Here is an 18987-nt window from a genome sequence, read left to right as displayed (position 1 = left end):
TGAGGATGTCAGCAGCTCTCAGCTCCCACGCCAGCTGGTCGAAGTTTGCATTGCAAACATGGTGCCAACCAAACCAAACCAATCATACTCATGTCATGCTAGCTGCCTTCATCTGACAAGACCTGCAGTCAGCAAAAAGATGGACTGACAGGAAGGCACGGAGGCTGTTTTTGCAGAAATGTTGATTTGCTCTGTAGTTTAACTCGGCCTCTAGATGATGATGCAAAATAACATTTTTGTGATGGACTTTCAAATGTTGCTTTATGGCAGAATGATTAATTATTGCATATCATTACATATATTTGCCTCATTCCAAGTGCTCATTTGTAGCCGTTTCCAGGCTTATGTGCACTCGGTCATATACGTCGGCCCTCTGCCGCAGATGCTGATATGCTTAAAAAGAACTTGAATAGGGGATTTCCACTTTATATGAAGCAAATACATCATGATCTCATGGTGAAACCAGTGTTTTATAAACACCCTGCTCATATATTCCTTTTCTCTCCCGTCACCTTTGTTATGTTTTTGACAGCTTAATCGCCCTTCTGGCACAAAACGGGCTATTTAACAAAGCTGTTGCTTCATGAGCTGCATATTTACCTCCACACAGGGTGTCACTTCAAAGGGGGAATGTGATCTGAAAGCACTTTAAATCCCAAATTCTTGCTAATCCTTTACACAAATCAACCGATTGTTGGTCGTTTCCAGTGACTCATAATACTTTGTGTCTTTACAACTCATTCTCGCAGCTTCCTACATCTCCCATCTGCCTGAGCTACACTGGCCTGAATTTGACCCAAACAAAGTTTCACAACAAAGAGAGCGCTTTAAAGAGCCATGCTACATTGCAACGCGCCATCTCTCGGCTTGCTTGTCAAATCATGGAAAATGTAGCTTTAGCTTTACCCTGTAAGCGAAAGCATAAATCATCCCCAGGTTTGAGAGTTTTGCATGTTTGCGTGCTGACCCCGTCTGACCGAGGAGTCCGCTGTGCAGAGTAGACCACCGTTTGAACCCCCACCACCCATGCGTTATTGATAAAACGTAGTTCTGAACAGAGACTTGTGATGGTGGGTGCTGTGAACTGCAACATAATATTTTTTCTGATTTTATGTAAAATAAGAAAACAGATTATTTAACCTCCTAGGACCATCCACACATGTGGACATCACATTTTGGGACGTCTAGACCAAAATACTTAATTTTTCTCTACAAGGGCCTGATATCCACTTACGAGGACATTATGCTGCCACTGTTCTATCAAAATTTGAAACAAATGTCCTCATATGTGGATCTCATTTTTCTCAGAAACAAAAATTAGGTAAAAATCTGGTGAATCTTTGTTTTTACATTCTTTAGGTCCCAATCAGCCCAAATAGCAAAGACAAATTCACAATGCTGCCATGAAAGAGTTCGGGTCTTAGGAGGTTAAGGGAAAAACAACAACCTTCTTTGCAGGAGCATGGTTACAAAAGGCTCAGTGCTGGTCATTTCTACCCCACAGAGACGGTGTACCTGTTTGGAGGCTGGGATGGGACGCAGGATTTGGCAGACTTCTGGGCCTACAGTGTGCAGGAGAACCAGTGGGCCTGCATCTCCAGAGACACAGAGAAAGAGGTGATCAAACACTCACCAGTGTCTTCTGATTGTTTTTGACTAGAAAAGAAAAATCACTGTCTGTGCATGTTAGACACGCGTGTAAGCATGTCTCCTGTGTAACAGAGTGGTCCGAGTGCTCGCTCATGCCACAAGATGTGCATCGACTCACAGCGGCGACAGATCTACACGCTGGGCCGTTACCTGGACTCCAGTGTCAGGAACAGCAAGTCGCTGAAGAGCGATTTTTACCGCTATGACATAGACGCCAACACCTGGACGCTACTAAGCGAGGATACGTCGGCCGACGGAGGGCCAAAGTTGGTGTTTGACCACCAGGTAGCTGCAAAGGCAAAACGATCTCTTACACTCCACTTTCCCTCCATATTCAACATGCTTTGTCCCGTCCATTCACCGTTCTTCCTCTGTAGATGTCCTAAACCTTTAAGCCGTCCTCCTCCTTCTCTGTCTGCAGATAACTCGACCTGACCTGTCCCTCTGAGTTAATCATTATCAATCCTGTTCCTTCCTGTCACTTCCAAAAACAAAAATCTTCAACTGTGTCACCTCCAGCTGCTTTTTGTTAGTGCCACCGTCTCCAAAGCAAACATCATAACAGCTCTCACTATCATCTCGGGCACCTTCCCTTTGACTCTTGCTGCTAACCTTCTGTCACACATCAGACCTGACACTCAGCTCCACTCACCCCCGTCAGTTGCTTAGGATCAAGTCTTGCTGCCACTTTTAGTTCCAGCAGAAGTCAACTTCAGACCTGGCTAAGCCCAAGCTGAAAAACACGAGCAGCTCTTTGTGGTCATACTTGTGCGGTCTGTAGCTACTGCTGGCGTTCATGTTTGTTTGACCGACAAAGCTGTGACGCACACGTGACCTCACAGCAACAGTGGAGACTCGTCTGTGCTGTGACTGCCAGCGCTCTCCTCACTCTTTGAGAGGCAGCATTTAGATGCTGCAGCTTAACTATTTTTAACATCATCCAAAAGCAGCTCTAAGACGTCACCTTAGGGTCGGGGTGAAACTACGGCAGATGTTTTTCACTTTGGACCAGGGATGTTGCTGGTGACCAAGAAACGTTCAGGCATCAACTTAAACAAGAGCATTTTAAACCATTTCCTACATTCTTGCTGCTTCACTGCGCAGCACCTCACATCCTGCATTATCAACATCACATGTTATACTAAAATATGATATGAAAGTGTGTTACTACAGAAGAGCTTAACTTATTATTAAAATATACCAAATATAGATCCGAAAAGACCAAAATATCAAAATGATAAATCATCCATCCATTTGCTCCCACTTATTTTGAAGTTGGATCTCGGGTGCAGCAGGAAGCCCAGACTTCCCTCTGGGCCCTCCTCCTCCAGGGAAACATCGCCTAGGCCAGTCGATAGGTGTAATCTCTCCAGCGTCTCCTCCCAGTAGGACGTGCTGGGGCTGAACACCTTACCCAGGAGTTGACAGCCTTAGCTGTCTCCTCCTGATGTGGAGGAGTAGCACCTGTACTGTGAGCTCCTCCTGACTGAACTCCTTCACTAATAGAGAGCCCATCTCATTCTGATAGTGTTAACAAAAATATCAGCCTATTAACAGATTTGTTTTTTTTAAACAACGATGCGCCATCTGGTGGCAGATGTCTGCATAACATTTAGGACAATAATTGACCAGCATTGGGCATCAAATTTAAATTTCAACAGTTAGATTAAACGACTCGTAAGAACAGCAACGAGCAATCGAGTAGTCGTGTAGTCGCACACATCCCCACTTTGGACATTTGTTAGGCAGAATGATTTTAAAGCTGAGTCGTGTCCAAGAAAACACAAGGCAGTTAAAGCTTCTTCAACTCAAAAATGCAAATGTTGAAAATGTAATGAAGGAAGCTTTGATTTAATCTGAAGCATTTAAATCAAAGTAAATTTGTTTCAGCTCAGAGATGCATTTTGTATTAACAGTGACAAACTGCTCTTCCTGCAGATGTGCATGGACTCTGAGAAGCACATGATCTACACGTTTGGGGGTCGGATCCTGACGTGTAATGGAAGCGTGGATGACAGCCGGACGTCGGAGCCGCAGTTCAGCGGCCTGTACGCCTACCACTGCCAACTGGGGACGTGGAGCCTCCTGCGGGAGGACTCGTGCAACGCTGGCCCAGAGGATGTTCAGTCCCGTATCGGGCACTGCATGCTCTTCCACACTGTGAGTGCGTCATTGGATCTATTTCTGAGGACAATCCCGTCAGCGACTGACTTTAATGTCGGCCATTATTTCTGTTTCTTCACCAGAGGAACCGCTGCCTCTACGTGTTTGGTGGTCAGAGGTCAAAGACGTACCTCAATGATTTCTTCAGTTACGATGTGGATGGAGATCACGTAGAAATCATATCTGATGGCACCAAGAAAGACTCTGGGATGGGTAAGAACATCTCATATTGGATGATGAGGTCCACTGGTTTATAGAGCTGCACACAGGGAGAGACGACACAGATTAAGCTATCGGTAACAACAAATACAGGTGGCCTGTAATCATAGTCATCTTTTGGTAGCGTATTTTCAGACCTCATCATTTTTTTACACTGCCGGGTTTCAAAAGTGGTGATTTAGATTTTAGTGGTGTCCCTCATCAGTCACCGAGTGTCAGTGGACGTCACGTTTTCAGCTCGACTCGGTTCACTTGAACATCGTACCTGGTACCAGGTATTATCACTTACTGAGAAACCCTGAAAACCAAGTTGAGCCGAGGAACCGTTGGAAAGGGGCATTAGCTGTTTTCTTTTAGAGGAATCACAGATCCTGTATTCAGGGCAGTGCTCTACTTTAAGCGTATATTAAGGGTTTGTCCCAACCCTGAAAACGAGGCGCTACTGAACACATCCCTGGAAACAAATATCACCCTTTTATTAAATTGAGCTAACTAGCTCGCTAGCTTCAGTTCTGAAACGTGTTGATAAATTCATACTAAAAACCTACAGCTTTGTTTGAGAGCACTCCTCTCGTGGTAGATGTTCATTTGCACGTTTGTGGTAGCTGCCTCGTAGTCTTCTGGGCTCTGTTTGACTCAGCTGCATTAATAATATGATAAAATGATCGCGGCTAATAGATTCTGTGAGCTATCAGAACAGAGATGACGATTGTCTGGTTAAGGAGCTCCTCCACTCTTCAGACACTTCCTGCCAGATTGACTAAAATGTCTGCTACAGTCTCAGCTTCACCTCAAAGCCAGTATAAATAGACCTCTGTCTACCCACCACTTACCTCTGTCTTACCCTGCTGGAGCTATCATCAAATCTGTATGATTTGATGATGCACAGGAAAGAAAAATGTGAGCAGGAAAGAACCGAAAGGATTTGATTATGAAGCCAAACACGTCTCATGTTGATGTGAGCTCAGCACTGAAACACCAGCTTGTCCTGTTGTGCTGACTGGTAACTGTCGACTATATAGAAGATGTAGTTTGCAAGGTGAAGCTAACGCATTCAGTTCTTGAAGTTGTTGGAGGTTTTTTGTTTGTTTGGTTGGGTTTTTTTGAGGGCGGTGCAGGCAGGTCGTGTTGGTTTGTGTGTTTGCTGATGTTTGTTGAGCTGATAGAAACGTTGCATTTACAATGACCTGACAAACAGAGAACGTCACTCCTTCATGCACGCTCCTCTTCAGTATCACCAACTAGATGCTGAACTGCAGTCACAACATATGCACATCTGCACTTCTTCCAGTGTTGTGCCAAAAATACGTACCAAAACACCAAACCGGCCGACCCCTGACTGTGACTCTTCATCTGTGTTTATGTGACATCCGCTGCTGATTCGTACCTGAACACACCTGCCTTTCATAAGGCAGAAGTCCAGTCAAAAGCCAAAGTATATGAGCCTGTTTAAGGAGTACAAAGTACAGATATGTGTTTAAAAATTTAAGGAATAAAAGTATAAATAACTTGTATTATTACTACTCATTGACCCAGTATTGGCTCCCCTCACAAAGCTTTACAGTCTGTTGCTCTGTGGGAAATATCATTAATAATTCATTAAACACACATCGGTTGAGTCGATCATTTGGATCGACTCAGTCGAATTCCACACATTTAAATGAACTGGTAATTTTCCAGAGATGAAATCAGCACATCACCACAGCATCTCATCCTGAGTCAGCTGAGTGCTGAGCTGTCAGCAGCTTATTATGAATTTCATGCTCTGCTCATCGTGTGAACGATTCAGGGAGGGAAAAGCAGCCGTGCTGACAGTGGAGTCACGATTCCATGTTGCTGCTGTGAGCTGAGCTGTGGTACTGTTTATACTGGACGTTTAGCATGCGCTGCATTAGATTGACCTGCCAGCGTCATAACGTGTGAACTTTTTGTAATAGCTGACCCAGAACTCCACATTTGTGGTTTTAATTGAATTCCTGATTTTATTAAATGGCGCAGTATGAAGATGTAAACAATGTGTGCTTCAGGCCTGCAGGCAGACTCGAGCTCCTCGTTAGGATTTCATATCATAACCGTGCACAGTTCCTCCTGTGCTTCGCTCTAATCACTGATCTGCAGAGACCCCGCCCCCCCGTGCTGTTTTAACCTGGCTCGATCCTTTAGCCCGCTGTAATCGTAGAAGATCAACAGTGTGTGTTGGGATGTCTGATCACACCGAGCTGCATTTGCATGCTGTTCATTGTTTCTTTCTGTGTCAGTCCTTGTTGCCATGGTGCTCGTTGCTATGTTATCGAGTAGTTTTCTTTGATAGCCCCTAGCGCTGCCGCTTTCTTTCATGTTGTGGAGACAGAAGTTTTGCTATTATCAGCATGAAATCCTGACCTGATTTAGCTAAATCAGACCTGCAGGAGAAGTAAATGTGTTTATCTTTGACCGTCTGTTTGCTCCTCTTGTGTATGCAGTGCCGATGACGGGCTTCACCCAGAGAGCCACCATCGACCCTGAACTCAACGAGATCCATGTCCTGTCCGGCCTCAGTAAAGACAAGGACAAACGCGAGGAAAATGTGCGCAACTCCTTCTGGATCTACGACATCGCCCGCAACAACTGGTAGGAGACGGAGAGATAAACACTCGCTTCGTCCTACTAAAAACTTCCTCTGATCATAACCACAACAACACTCACAGGAAGTACTTTCACACACCAGCTCTTTGTAGCCAAGATGTTCACCACAACACACAGCAGAGCATGCATGCAAACACTACTCGCATGCGCTTCGCACTCAACATTTCTATACAAATGTCAGCGCTGCAGAGCGTCAAAGTATTTCACGACCTCTCCACACACAGCGCTGGTAATCCCTGAGAGGAGTGTGTGTGTGCGTGTGTGTGTGTGTGTGTGTGTGTGTGTGTGTAAGAACAGGCTGCAGGCCTCCGTGTTCCTGAACATTGAGTTCAGTAAATGTTCTTGTACTCTGTGTCCAGTGAAATCCTTCAGTGAGACACCTGCAGCATCATGTGAGCGACTCCCATTTCTTTGAGACAACCAACTTTTAAACGTTGGGGCGTAAACATTTTTCTTAACTCGATCAAATGGTTGTTTGAGGTTTCACACTTGGCTTTATGATTAAGGTTTAGGTTGGAGTTGTGGCTTAATGTGACTGGAAGGACTTGGAAATGCAATATTGTCAGTAATGTTTCTCACAAATGTGTGTTTGTGCTGTAACAAACAGTTGTTCCCGAGGGCTTCAGGAAGTGTTGTGTATCTTTACCGCTGATGCAAATTGTGTGTGTGCTCCTGCTCAGGTCTTGTGTGTATAAGAACGATCAGGCAGTGAAAGAAAACCCAAGCAAGGCTCTGCAGGAGGAGGAGCCATGTCCACGCTTTGCTCACCAGCTGGTCTACGATGAGATGCACAAAGTAATGTACACAAACACAGCCCAGCTCCCACTGTCCATTCACACATCTGGCAACACGAAGCGCTTGCGTAGAATTTCAGTGCTTGCAAAGTTGAAATGTTTACAGTAAAAAAACAAAAATTCAGTTAATGATGCTTCAAACTGTTTGTAGGTCGTTCCCCTTTTCCTTAATAAAAGCGGAGAATCACTATGAACAAACAACTGTGTCACTTGCAGAATGATTTTTTTTTGTTCTAACACAATTTAGATTTACGCAGCTTGACTGAAGTCCAGCATTTTTCCCTTTGACATTCTGACCGATGTTAACCTAACAACAAGCCTGAACTCTGACCTTTCTTTTTATTTTAAGTGCTTCAAACTGTATTGTAAAAGTGAGACTTCCTGTGTAAACAGACAGCAGGTAAATGTGAAGGAAGTGTGGATTAACAGTGGAGTGGAACGAAGCCTAGTACAGGCCTGGTTCTTTTGCATCGGGCCTACAGCTCGATCAGAAGATCAACACGTATTTTAGAAGCTAAATTCAGATGAGAGCGGTGTGTTTTATTCATACTGCAGACACCAACAGGCAGATTTATCTTGTGCACATATCTAAAACATACTAAAGAGTGAATGATAAATGTATTTTATACTTGTTTGTGTGTGTGCAGGTGCATTACTTGTTTGGGGGAAACCCCGGGAAGTCTTGTTCTCCTAAGATGCGCCTGGATGACTTTTGGTCCCTCAAACTGTGTCGGCCCTCCAAGGAATACCTGCTCCGCCACTGCAGATACCTCATCAGAAAATACAGGTCTGTGCCTTTAAAAGCTACCAGCAGCCATCAGTGTAGTCTATACCTTGAACCCTTTACCTTAGAGCAGTAATGCTCAGTAAGTATTCCATCTCTAAAGTGAACAGTTTATCAAGTTTAACGTGGAATCTTCTGGATTTCTCTCACGATCTAAGAATCTCATGTTTAATTTTTTTTATTAAACATGAGATTCTTCTTCTACTTTCATATTATTTCTTACTTCACATATAAGCTGTTTCTCACTCCCAGCCGGCTGCAGCAGAGAGCTGCCTCTTCATGAGCCCAGCACTCCTGGGGGCTTCTTCTTGTTAACAAGAGTTTTTTTTCTTCCCGCTGTGACCAACGGGATAAACTAACAATAAATAAGATTTTTTTTTAATTGCTTCATTTATAGTTATAAAGTTATAAATTGGGGCAGCTTTTGTGACTGTGGTGACATGATTTGCATACGTAAAGTTAAAAAGAGTAAGTGTAACTGTTTTTAGTAGCAGGAGCAATGCAGAGGTGCAGGTCTGTGTGAGAAGGGATGAGTACTTCCTGTCTAGCACTTAGTTGCTTTGCTTCTGTTGCCATCAAGTTGCCAGTAGCTGTAACTGCAGCCTCCTCTGTTGGTATTCATGCCATCACTGTGTGTTGGTTTCACAGGTTTGAAGAAAAAGCCCAGTCAGAGCCACTGAGTGCACTGAAGTATCTCCAGAATGACCTGTCTCTCACTGTAGACCACACAGACCCGGATGAGACCAAAGAGGTACAGGCTTTCCCTTAAACGTCTACGTTTGTATACATTCCAGTCTTTTAATGCATTCATATATGCTATATATACTATAATAAAACTGTTTGAAGAAAATATTAAAAGTAGTGCTGTCAAAATCAACGTGTTAATATTAATCCGCCATCACGGGCAACGGGATTACAATTTTTAACACACCTGCAGTGCAGAGTGACTCAAAATCCCTGCAATGTTTCTATAAACGCATTTCGGGCAGTTTGTCCAAGTAGAGTCACCTTCGCACATGCGCAGGGGGCAGCTGGTCTGTAGTGACGGGCAGCTGAACCAACCAACTCAATGTGGAAGATGATAAACGCACTTCGGCCCTCTCCGTGGGGAATTTGAGCATTAAAAAAATAAGAGGGAACAGTCGACCCACATAAGGTATTTTGCACGTTGTGCAAGAAGGAATTCTGTTTTCACCGAAGCGCTTCCAGCTTAATCACGTTGACTCGAAGCACACGTTAGCCAGGATGCTGCTAGCACTTTGGCTAACGCCTCACCCAGCTTGGACAAACCACTCACGGAGCATCGGGGCCTCAGCAAGTCGACCAAACTGCAGACCTGTTAACATCACTGAGAACTTTACACAGCTTTGGTTCCTCGTTCAAGCACTTGAAGCCTCCCCAAGAGAGGCAGAGAGAGAGGATACATGTTTACGGGGTTTTTACATGAATGTTCAACACGTTAAGTGCGGATATTTGCCCTTTTTCCTCGAGTCTGTTTGCTCATGCAAAATGAAACGTGATTAATATAGAATAAAAATAAATGATGTTTAATCATTAATCCAAATTAATCCACAGTTCCCCTGTGATCAGTCTGCATAAACATTTGAATTGTTTGACAGCACTAATATATATATTAGTGTATACTTCCCTATTAGTATATTGTAACTGCATAAATGTCAGTTACAAGCTTAAATATAAAGTTGAAAAAATGTCATTACAGCCAGGCTATTGATCAAGTAATTGCGATTAATCGCGATCTATTGACATCACTACTTTAAACACTTGCTGGTTTGTGTGTAATGCAGGCGTTAAGCCTCTGCTGCAGTTTGTAGGTTCAGTCTGTGTAGACAGACGTGAGCTCAGGTGTATCCTGCCCTCATCTGTATTCAGACCGGCGCAGCACCTGCTGCAGCAGGACTCTGATCAGTGCGTTTGTTTGTTCGTTGCTGTTGAACGTTAAAGTGACTCAGACGTTTGTTCTGTGTGCTTCAGTTCCAGCTGCTGCCCTCGGCGCTCTTCAAGTCCAGCTCTGACTTCATCCCTCTTGGTAAGAACCTGTTCAGTGTTCATAAAAGCACACGCTCTGCACACATGGGAAACATCAGGTTTATAGTCTTTATAAAAGTGTGACAGAAACTGCAAGTGGAGAGGTTTTCAGAGTAAAAGTTGCACTTAATGAAACAAGCTGGTTGCAACGCTGAGGCACAGCTTTCCACTCCTGCGCAGAGTGCCAGTGTTTGTAGAAAAGACTCTGCCAACCAGTAGGGGTCAGGCATTTTTCCCTAGAGACGGGTGGTTACCATGGGATGGGACCATGGGTCACTGACTGGTTTACAGTGAGACTGAAGCTTTACCAGCGACTGCCATCCACCTCCAGCAGCCACTCACAGTCTGTTGGATAATAATCTTTCTTTTCCCCTCGTTATTCCCGTGTCTCTGGAGAATGATTCATTGATCGTCACGTGTCCAATATGCTGGACAAATTAATGTCACATGGTCACCAGTCATGTGTCTGCAAAACCTCAGTATTTCACTTTAGGCAGCACTTTTGTTCAGGTCGATGAACGTGCAGGATTACTAGATATCTGTACAGCCTGTCTTTACTGCACACTGACTAAAACCAGCTTGTGACAAACGTCATCAATAAGGTGCTGAAATGATATTTTATTGCTTCCTGTCTGTGTTTCACAAACTACATCACATAAACAAAAGAGGGCTGATGATGTAAAGCCATATATGTGTCTACTAGGGGTGCAACGATACACAAAATTCACGGTTCGGTTCGGTTCAATACTTTGGTGTCACGGTTCGATATTTTTTCGATACAAAAAAAAATATTCATGCCTTTTTAATTTGTCATTTATTAAATTTTCACGGCACATTCTGCACCACCTCTCTGTGCGTTCATCATTTGTTTGAAGCCAGCTCACCTCCTGCAACCACTTTTCCGAGAATACGCGTTTCTTTTGTGGTTCGGACTCCTGACATTTCTTTGGAGTTCTAAACAAATGTCTGTCCTCCTCCTGAAAATCTTATGTACGCAAACAGGCGTTGCAACTTCTTATCTTGTTTATCTTTTTTATTTTGACAGCGAATGCGCACCTGCGGACCACTTATGTGCAGCCCTGGTTATTTAGCTCGTCATGTTGCAGCCACAGAAATTCTTTTGTCCATGAAACCATAAAGCTCCACTTTCTTTTTGCCTTATAGTCTGATTAGTCATAACTTTTCCGTTTTGTGGTAAGCTTTTCTTTGGCTGTCACTTCTTCACCCTGACCTGTCTTATTTGGCTCAGCAGAACTAAAATATATATCCTGCTGCTTTTACACAGGCACTCACATAACGCTCAGCGATTCCCTGCGCGATCAACCTCTCACATGTTTAAGCTGCGGGAGATTTCACTTGTCATGTTTGCATAGTAAGCTAACGATTGATAAGACGAAGTCAGAGGAATTGGTGCGCAAATTATGGTCACTCACCAATCAGTGCTGTCGCTCTCTATACACAGTTCGCGCGATTGCAAAGTGAAAGCAAAAAACAAGCGCAAATTCAAACGCGATTTCAATATGTCACATATTGACAGTGGCTCACCGATGCCAATGACATAATTACCCAGCTACGTTTCCGAAAGAATGCAAAAGCATTGACATATACAGGGAGTGCAGAATTATTAGGCAAATGAGTATTTTGTCCACTTCATCCTCTGCATGCATGTTGTCTTACTCCAAGCTGTATAGGCTCGAAAGCCTACTACCAATTAAGCATATTAGGTGATGTGCATCTCTGTAATGAGAAGGGGTGTGGTCTAATGACATCAACACCCTATATCAGGTGTGCATAATTATTAGGCAACGTCCTTTCCTTTGGCAAAATGGGTCAAAAGAAGGACTTGACAGGCTCAGAAAAGTCAAAAATAGTGAGATATCTTGCAGAGGGATGCAGCAGTCTCAAAATTGCAAAGCTTCTGAAGCGTGATCATCGAACAATCAAGCGTTTCATTCAAAATAGTCAACAGGGTCGCAAGAAGCGTGTGGAAAAACCAAGGCGCAAAATAACTGCCCATGAACTGAGAAAAGTCAAGCGTGCAGCTGCCAAGATGCCACTTGCCACCAGTTTGGCCATATTTCAGAGCTGCAACATCACTGGAGTGCCCAAAAGCACAAGGTGTGCAATACTCAGAGACATGGCCAAGGTAAGAAAGGCTGAAAGACGACCACCACTGAACAAGACACACAAGCTGAAACGTCAAGACTGGGCCAAGAAATATCTCAAGACTGGTTTTTCTAAGGTTTTATGGACTGATGAAATGAGAGTGAGTCTTGATGGGCCAGATGGATGGGCCCGTGGCTGGATTGGTAAAGGGCAGAGAGCTCCAGTCCGACTCAGACGCCAGCAAGGTGGAGGTGGAGTACTGGTTTGGGCTGGTATCATCAAAGATGAGCTTGTGGGGCCTTTTCGGGTTGAGGATGGAGTCGAGCTCAACTCCCAGTCCTACTGCCAGTTTCTGGAAGACACCTTCTTCAAGCAGTGGTACAGGAAGAAGTCTGCATCCTTCAAGAAAAACATGATTTTCATGCAGGACAATGCTCCATCACACGCGTCCAAGTACTCCACAGCGTGGCTGGCAAGAAAGGGTATAAAAGAAGAAAAACTAATGACATGGCCTCCTTGTTCACCTGATCTGAACCCCATTGAGAACCTGTGGTCCATCATCAAATGTGAGATTTACAAGGAGGGAAAACAGTACACCTCTCTGAACAGTGTCTGGGAGGCTGTGGTTGCTGCTGCACGCAATGTTGATGGTGAACAGATCAAAACACTGACAGAATCCATGGATGGCAGGCTTTTGAGTGTCCTTGCAAAGAAAGGTGGCTATATTGGTCGCTGATTTGTTTTTGTTTTGTTTTTGAATGTCAGAAATGTATATTTGTGAATGTGGAGATGTTATATTGGTTTCACTGGTAAAAATAAATAATTGAAATGGGTATATATTTGTTTTTTGTTAAGTTGCCTAATAATTATGCACAGTAATAGTCACCTGCACACACAGATATCCCCCTAAAATAGCTAAAACTAAAAACAAACTAAAAACTACTTCCAAAAACATTCAGCTTTGATATTAATGAGTTTTTTGGGTTCATTGAGAACATGGTTGTTGTTCAATAATAAAATTATTCCTCAAAAATACAACTTGCCTAATAATTCTGCACTCCCTGTATTTTTCCTTCCTATGATAGCCCGACGGGCAGGGCAGAGATAGATTTTGGTAGCCCGACTGGAAAAATCGCTAGCCCCGGGACGTCGGGCTAGCGATTTTGCGAGCCCTGTATCTGATGGAGAAATCCCTCATCTTTGGAAAAGAGAGTTTATTACAGAGAAATGGCTCTTTCCAAAATAAAAGCTATACTATACGCTTCTTCTGGGCTATATTCTCAGCAGCATGTTAAACATATCAGGTCCCCATCAGGAGAATCATGTGCTAACGGCTGTAAATGACTCGGGTAAAGTTTGTAGCATGCGTGCTTGTTGTTTTTGTCTGCTTCCACTTGTCTTTGCACGAGGATGATGTTGGAGTAAATGTGCAGTCATATTCGTTGTGTTCCCACTAGTGCTGTCAGCGTTAATCTCGTTGAAATGACGTTAACGCCACAACACGGCAAATCTCCGTTAACGAGCTACCGCGGATCGCCCCGGGCGTGGGGCTGGACGACCAACACGTTAACGAGCTAACTGCGCTAACACACTAGCTCCCACCCATGTAATTGAGCATTGCGTGGCACATCCGACATACTGTTTTACTTTAGTCCATGACGCGCTTACCTTCAGGGTCATACGTCACATGAAAACCAAAATAGTTCCAAAGGCCAGATCTGAATGAGGGTGGGGGAGGTTCAATTAGCCATGTTGCAATGAGAGCTTAACTTCCGTCTGCTAGCTTGCCCTGCGCTCAGTGAATCTGCGTTCGACTACTCCGCCTAGGCTGCACTGTCGAGCGCAGATCCACTGAGCGCTCAACACAGACAGCATCGTCAGAAGGAAAGTTGATAAAATAAATGAAAAATGTTGTATTGTTCGATACATATGCGTACCGAACCGAAAGCACTGTATGAACGGTTCAATATCGATACGAGTATCGTTGCACCCCTAGTGTCTACATGATTACTTTGAGAGGTTGTGTGCTGAAGCCTGATTCTGTGCATTGAGTCTACACAGATGGCTTACAGTCAGACTTTTCTAGACCCGGCCTGAGGAGCAGACAGCATCCGCGCTCTGCTCTGTACATGCGTCACATGCGTCTCTGCTCACCTGCGTTTTCTTTCTCCCCCTCAGGTTTCTCAGACATAGACCAGACGTACGCTCAGCGGACACAGCTCTTCGATACGCTCGTCAACTTCTTCCCAGACAGCATGACTCCACCTAAGGGCAACTTGGTAGACCTTATCACGCTCTAGCCCCTCCCAGCCTGCCGCTCGCCACACTGCTCTGACTGAACGCCCAGCCGCACACACCGTGTGGAGACAGAGACCAGTTATTTTTCTATTCTGGAACGCCCCCTGCTGGTGGGATTACACTTCACCCACCTCCACCCCACTGATCTGCTGCTATCACGGGCTGCATTACCATGACGATGAGGGCAGCAAACACACACACACTGCTGTCCTCGTTGAATACGTGAAATTTCTACAACAGCCTGAGGGTGTGTGTGTGTGTGTGTGTGTATACACGTGTGCTTTTTTCCTTTTGTTGTCTTGCTGATGAAGACTGCAGGAGCATGCCAAGCCCAGTGCATCACTTTTGTTTTTGTTTGTTTTTTGTTGTTGAAGCTAAACAAAAATAATTTGCACATTTGTTTGCGGTCTTTTTTTGCTGACTCTTCTTCGATCTGTGCTTTCAGAATCAACCACACATGTCCATTCACATGTTTACATCTGAGGCCAGTTGTTAAAAATTTAAGATTGTGTTGTTTTTTGTTGTTTCTCCTATAAAACCACATGTCAGCTGTCCTTTTAATGAGTTGGTAAGCTGGCTTTCCTGCAGCACCTGCCCCTATTTATGAGCGTGACGGCTGCACAGGCTGAAAAAGTCAGCAGTTTTAAGCATCGTAGGAACAATAGAGGAATGATTCTATGAGATAAAGTTTAATATATATATTAAATATATAGGTATATAGGTTTTGGTTGCTATCCCTGTAAAACTGGCTGATAACAGTGAAATTATTGGCCTGTCATTTAATTCTGAGTGGATGTACAGAATATGTAAATATACATATAGGAATTTGCTCCAAGTGTCCTGGGCTTGTGTCAGGTCATGCTCTTTCTCCCCATCCTTATCAAAAAATGTCAAAAACAAAAAAACATCAGGGTCCAGTAACTCTGCGGCTCTACATTTAGCATTTACTTATTAAGGACAGTTTAAACGAGACGTGTGAGTGAGGTGCTGGTGCAGTTATCCACCTTGATCTTTGCAGAGTAGCTAAAGGTGTTTTCAGTTTGGCAGCATGTTCCTTCAATGGGAGGATGAAGTGGATGAAACTCTGGTCTGATTATCAGTCAGTCAGCCAGTCAGCATATGCAATCATGGAACTTCCAGCTTATAATCTGTGTTGAATATTAAAGTCTGGGTTATCAACTTTTCTGTACTGATAATAATTAGTGCTGTGAGCGTTAATCTCATTAAAATGACGTTAACGTCATACCTGAATTAACGCGGCAAATCTCCGAGTTAGCGTGGCTCGCCCCGTGCGTGGGGCTGGACAGCACTAACCCGTTGGTGGCGTGCAGCCCAACGATCGATCCGCGTTAACTCGCTAACGGAGATTTGCCGCTTCAAAGCGGTTATGGCATTAACGGGATTTAACGGGATCGACGCTCACAGCACTAATAATAACTCAACTGGGCTACAGTTATGATTTTCATGACTAATCTCATCGTGTAACCAATGAGCTGCTGGCTCGGCCCAAGAAAATGGAGAGCAACTTAAAAAAAGAAGCACAAACCGGTATCGCTAATTAATCTTCTGTTGATTGAGTTCCTGTGGTTGACCTGGACGTGCTGCAGTTACTGTTTGTTGAGAAACACGACAGCTAGAAACGATCCCATTCAGCACCCTGTTCTTTAGGTTCCAGCAGAGTCTGTGACATAAATGCATGCTGATTGGTCAGGTGGCAAAATAATGTGCTGGGGTCACCTCTCCCACCTTTTAAACTCCTTTGTTGTCGTGAACACACACAACCTTCCTGATCATCGGCTGCTGTACCTCCTGATCACACAAACACAGAAAGAGATCCTGAAGCTTCGGGAGCTTCTCATTGTGCGATTAGCCTCGCTGAGGACTCCTTGGTCCACTGCTAACGAACAGGCGCATCTTCAGATCATGGAGACATTTGCAGTTTGTAAAATTTGATCCTCAGCTGCTTCGGCTTATTTTTATTATACGCCTGAGACTTTCCTACCAGCCATGTTTAACACACAGACCTGATTGTAACCTCACATAAGGAAGGAAAACATTGAGCTGGGAAGTTTGGATAAAATGCTTTTGGAGGATGTCGAAGGTCAGAGTAGCTGGATATGTGTAGCAGTGTTGAAATGGACTGAAGCCGTTTGGCTGTGGTAGCTGCAGTTTCTCTGTCACCTACTTTCTCTGAGGGATCCGTGTTTCATGCAGGTGCTTACTCCCCATTAGCTTTCCTGTTTGCCGTCTTCCCTGACTGAGTCAGACTCTCACTAATTGTATTTCACAGGAAACTTTTTCGCTTATATTTCTTCCAATGCTTTGTTTCTGATAACTGTGATGCAGTAGAACACTACAGACGCAGTCACACAGCTGCTGGGACTCTTGAGCACCGTCCATCGAGTGTCTGCTGTACTTGAACAGATTCCAAGAACATTCAGCACAGTTTAACGAAAGAGTGGATTCTTTTACAGTCGTGTAACGCAGGCCAAATTTACGTTTCACACTCTTTTCCTCATAGTTTGAATCAAAGATGCCAACTGAATCAATCTCATTCATTGGACACATGAATTATAGATAATGCTCTTATTTTGAAATTAAAGAACCTTAAGAACTTTTCTGTTTGTTTTTATTTTTTTAATAAACTTCCATAATTGAATTTCCTGAGCTGTGGGGCTTAGTGTTGGAGACCTGTTAGTCCGCTGTTGCATCAGAAATCCACGGCAGTGTTCTTGCTTCCTTTGTGCTTCAAACTTACAAAGACCTGGATTTGTCATCACCTGCTCGTTTCTTTTGTAGCTCCAAAATGTGTTTTAAAATATGAGCAAATCAAATTCATTCCTAAAATGAGAGCAGTGAGTAAAATTATAGCACACTCGACCACCACCTGTGTTTTTGTCCCATAAAGTTCCCGACCTCCAAACAGCGTGATGATAACATGAGCTGCATGTAACTGCTTCCATTGACTTCCTGCTGCTATGACGATGTCAGTAAACAGTAATATTTTCTGCAGTGTATCTTTGCCTCAGAGGATACCACACTATATCTGTGCACTACATTTGGCATGTGTTGATAGAGTGATACACTCTAACAGGAAGCTTCACTTGCAACACTGTTACGAGCTTTGTAACTGTTAACATAGCATAGTTTTCTGGTTGCCTGGCAACCATAATGGTAGGACACTTCAACAAGGTGCAGTAAATGAATAATCTTAATCTGAGCACATAGCTTCTGTACAACCATAATAAGTGTTTGCCCATAGGAACATAGCCACTGCGCCACCACACAGAGATGAGTTTGGAAATGTATTTATTTGTTTTATGGGTGGTGTGAGGACACCTGCTAAGCAGCTAAGCCCCTAACTCAGCCTCACCAGTATACACCTGGGACGAGCTATGTTGTCATGGAGGAGGAAGTGTCCATAAAGAGATGAACGATGGCGAGTGTGTGGAGACGGCCTCCAAACAATTACATTTTATTGGCAGTTCTTCATTGACTCTGTGCTTCAGGCCTGAAAGTTGTTTGGTTTTACAGATTAAACAAAAGAGACAAAGATTTCGTCTTTGAGCGTTTGGACAGACCAGCCGAGCTGCTGCTTCCCTCCACACTTTGTGTCAGCTGTTCTTTAACGACGTATGGTTTGTAACAAATGGCCTACTGTGTGTGTGGTCACGTTAATGACCTAACAGAGGTGATCCTTTCAGTTTCTGACATCAACACACCACCTACAGGTCTCAATGTGGAATTTGTATCCAGTTATTTCAGCCAAGACTCCTCACTGTTCACCCTTTTATTCCTTCTATGGAACCTTCCCAGGATGGAGATGCTCTGTTCTATGTTCATGTGTGACTAATCTCAGACAGGTAGCAGGGATCAGCAGAAGTGGCCTAAATTTACATACTGAGGAAGTGTAACGGTTTACACTAATAAATGTTCTTTTTGTGTGCTAATCTGTTTCGGACGAGGAGAAATGTGAAGAAGTAAGAAAATGATGACATTTTGATAACATGCAGGGCTCACCACACTGGCTGTAGCATTAGTTTTGTGTTCAAGACTAATTCAAAGCACCTTTGTAAGAACACACAATGCCAAATATGACTTTTCTTTGTCTTTCTTTGGGTGGGACTCAGGAGTTTTAAAGCTGGTACTCTATGATCAGTGAGCACTACTCTGGATTACAGTGAATGTGTAGAAAGCCTTGCAGTATTGCATTGTATGTACTGTATATAATGAATAAAGATTGTATTTTGTTCAAGTTTTCCTAACTGCCATCTTTGTGTGGTTCATTTTAAAGGAAAGTCT

General features: G+C 43.7%; 1 protein-coding gene across 2 annotated transcripts in view; it reads left to right on the top strand.

Annotated features, from left to right (window-relative positions):
- mkln1 (muskelin 1, intracellular mediator containing kelch motifs) overlaps window positions 1–18950 on the top strand; it is a 30760-nt gene extending 11810 nt beyond the window's left edge. For both annotated transcript variants that reach the window (XM_084910142.1, XM_084910141.1), the window contains exons 9-18: window positions 1505–1617; window positions 1723–1935; window positions 3589–3810; window positions 3897–4026; window positions 6495–6642; window positions 7338–7452; window positions 8099–8238; window positions 8884–8986; window positions 10228–10282; window positions 14566–18950. In XM_084910142.1, coding sequence (XP_084766268.1) covers window positions 1505–1617; window positions 1723–1935; window positions 3589–3810; window positions 3897–4026; window positions 6495–6642; window positions 7338–7452; window positions 8099–8238; window positions 8884–8986; window positions 10228–10282; window positions 14566–14687 — 1361 coding nt within the window. In that variant the 3' untranslated portion in view covers window positions 14688–18950. The remainder of the gene's footprint in view (window positions 1–1504; window positions 1618–1722; window positions 1936–3588; window positions 3811–3896; window positions 4027–6494; window positions 6643–7337; window positions 7453–8098; window positions 8239–8883; window positions 8987–10227; window positions 10283–14565) is intronic.
- The last annotated feature ends 37 nt before the right edge of the window (window positions 18951–18987 follow it).

The sequence above is a fragment of the Perissodus microlepis genome, chromosome 17 (genome assembly GCF_051167445.1).
Source record: "Perissodus microlepis isolate ML-2025 ecotype Zambia chromosome 17, ASM5116744v1, whole genome shotgun sequence".
Taxonomy (NCBI): Eukaryota; Metazoa; Chordata; class Actinopteri; order Cichliformes; family Cichlidae; genus Perissodus; species Perissodus microlepis.
The sequence above is the reverse complement of the archived record's forward strand: the minus strand, read 5'-3'. Positions and strand labels throughout refer to the sequence as shown.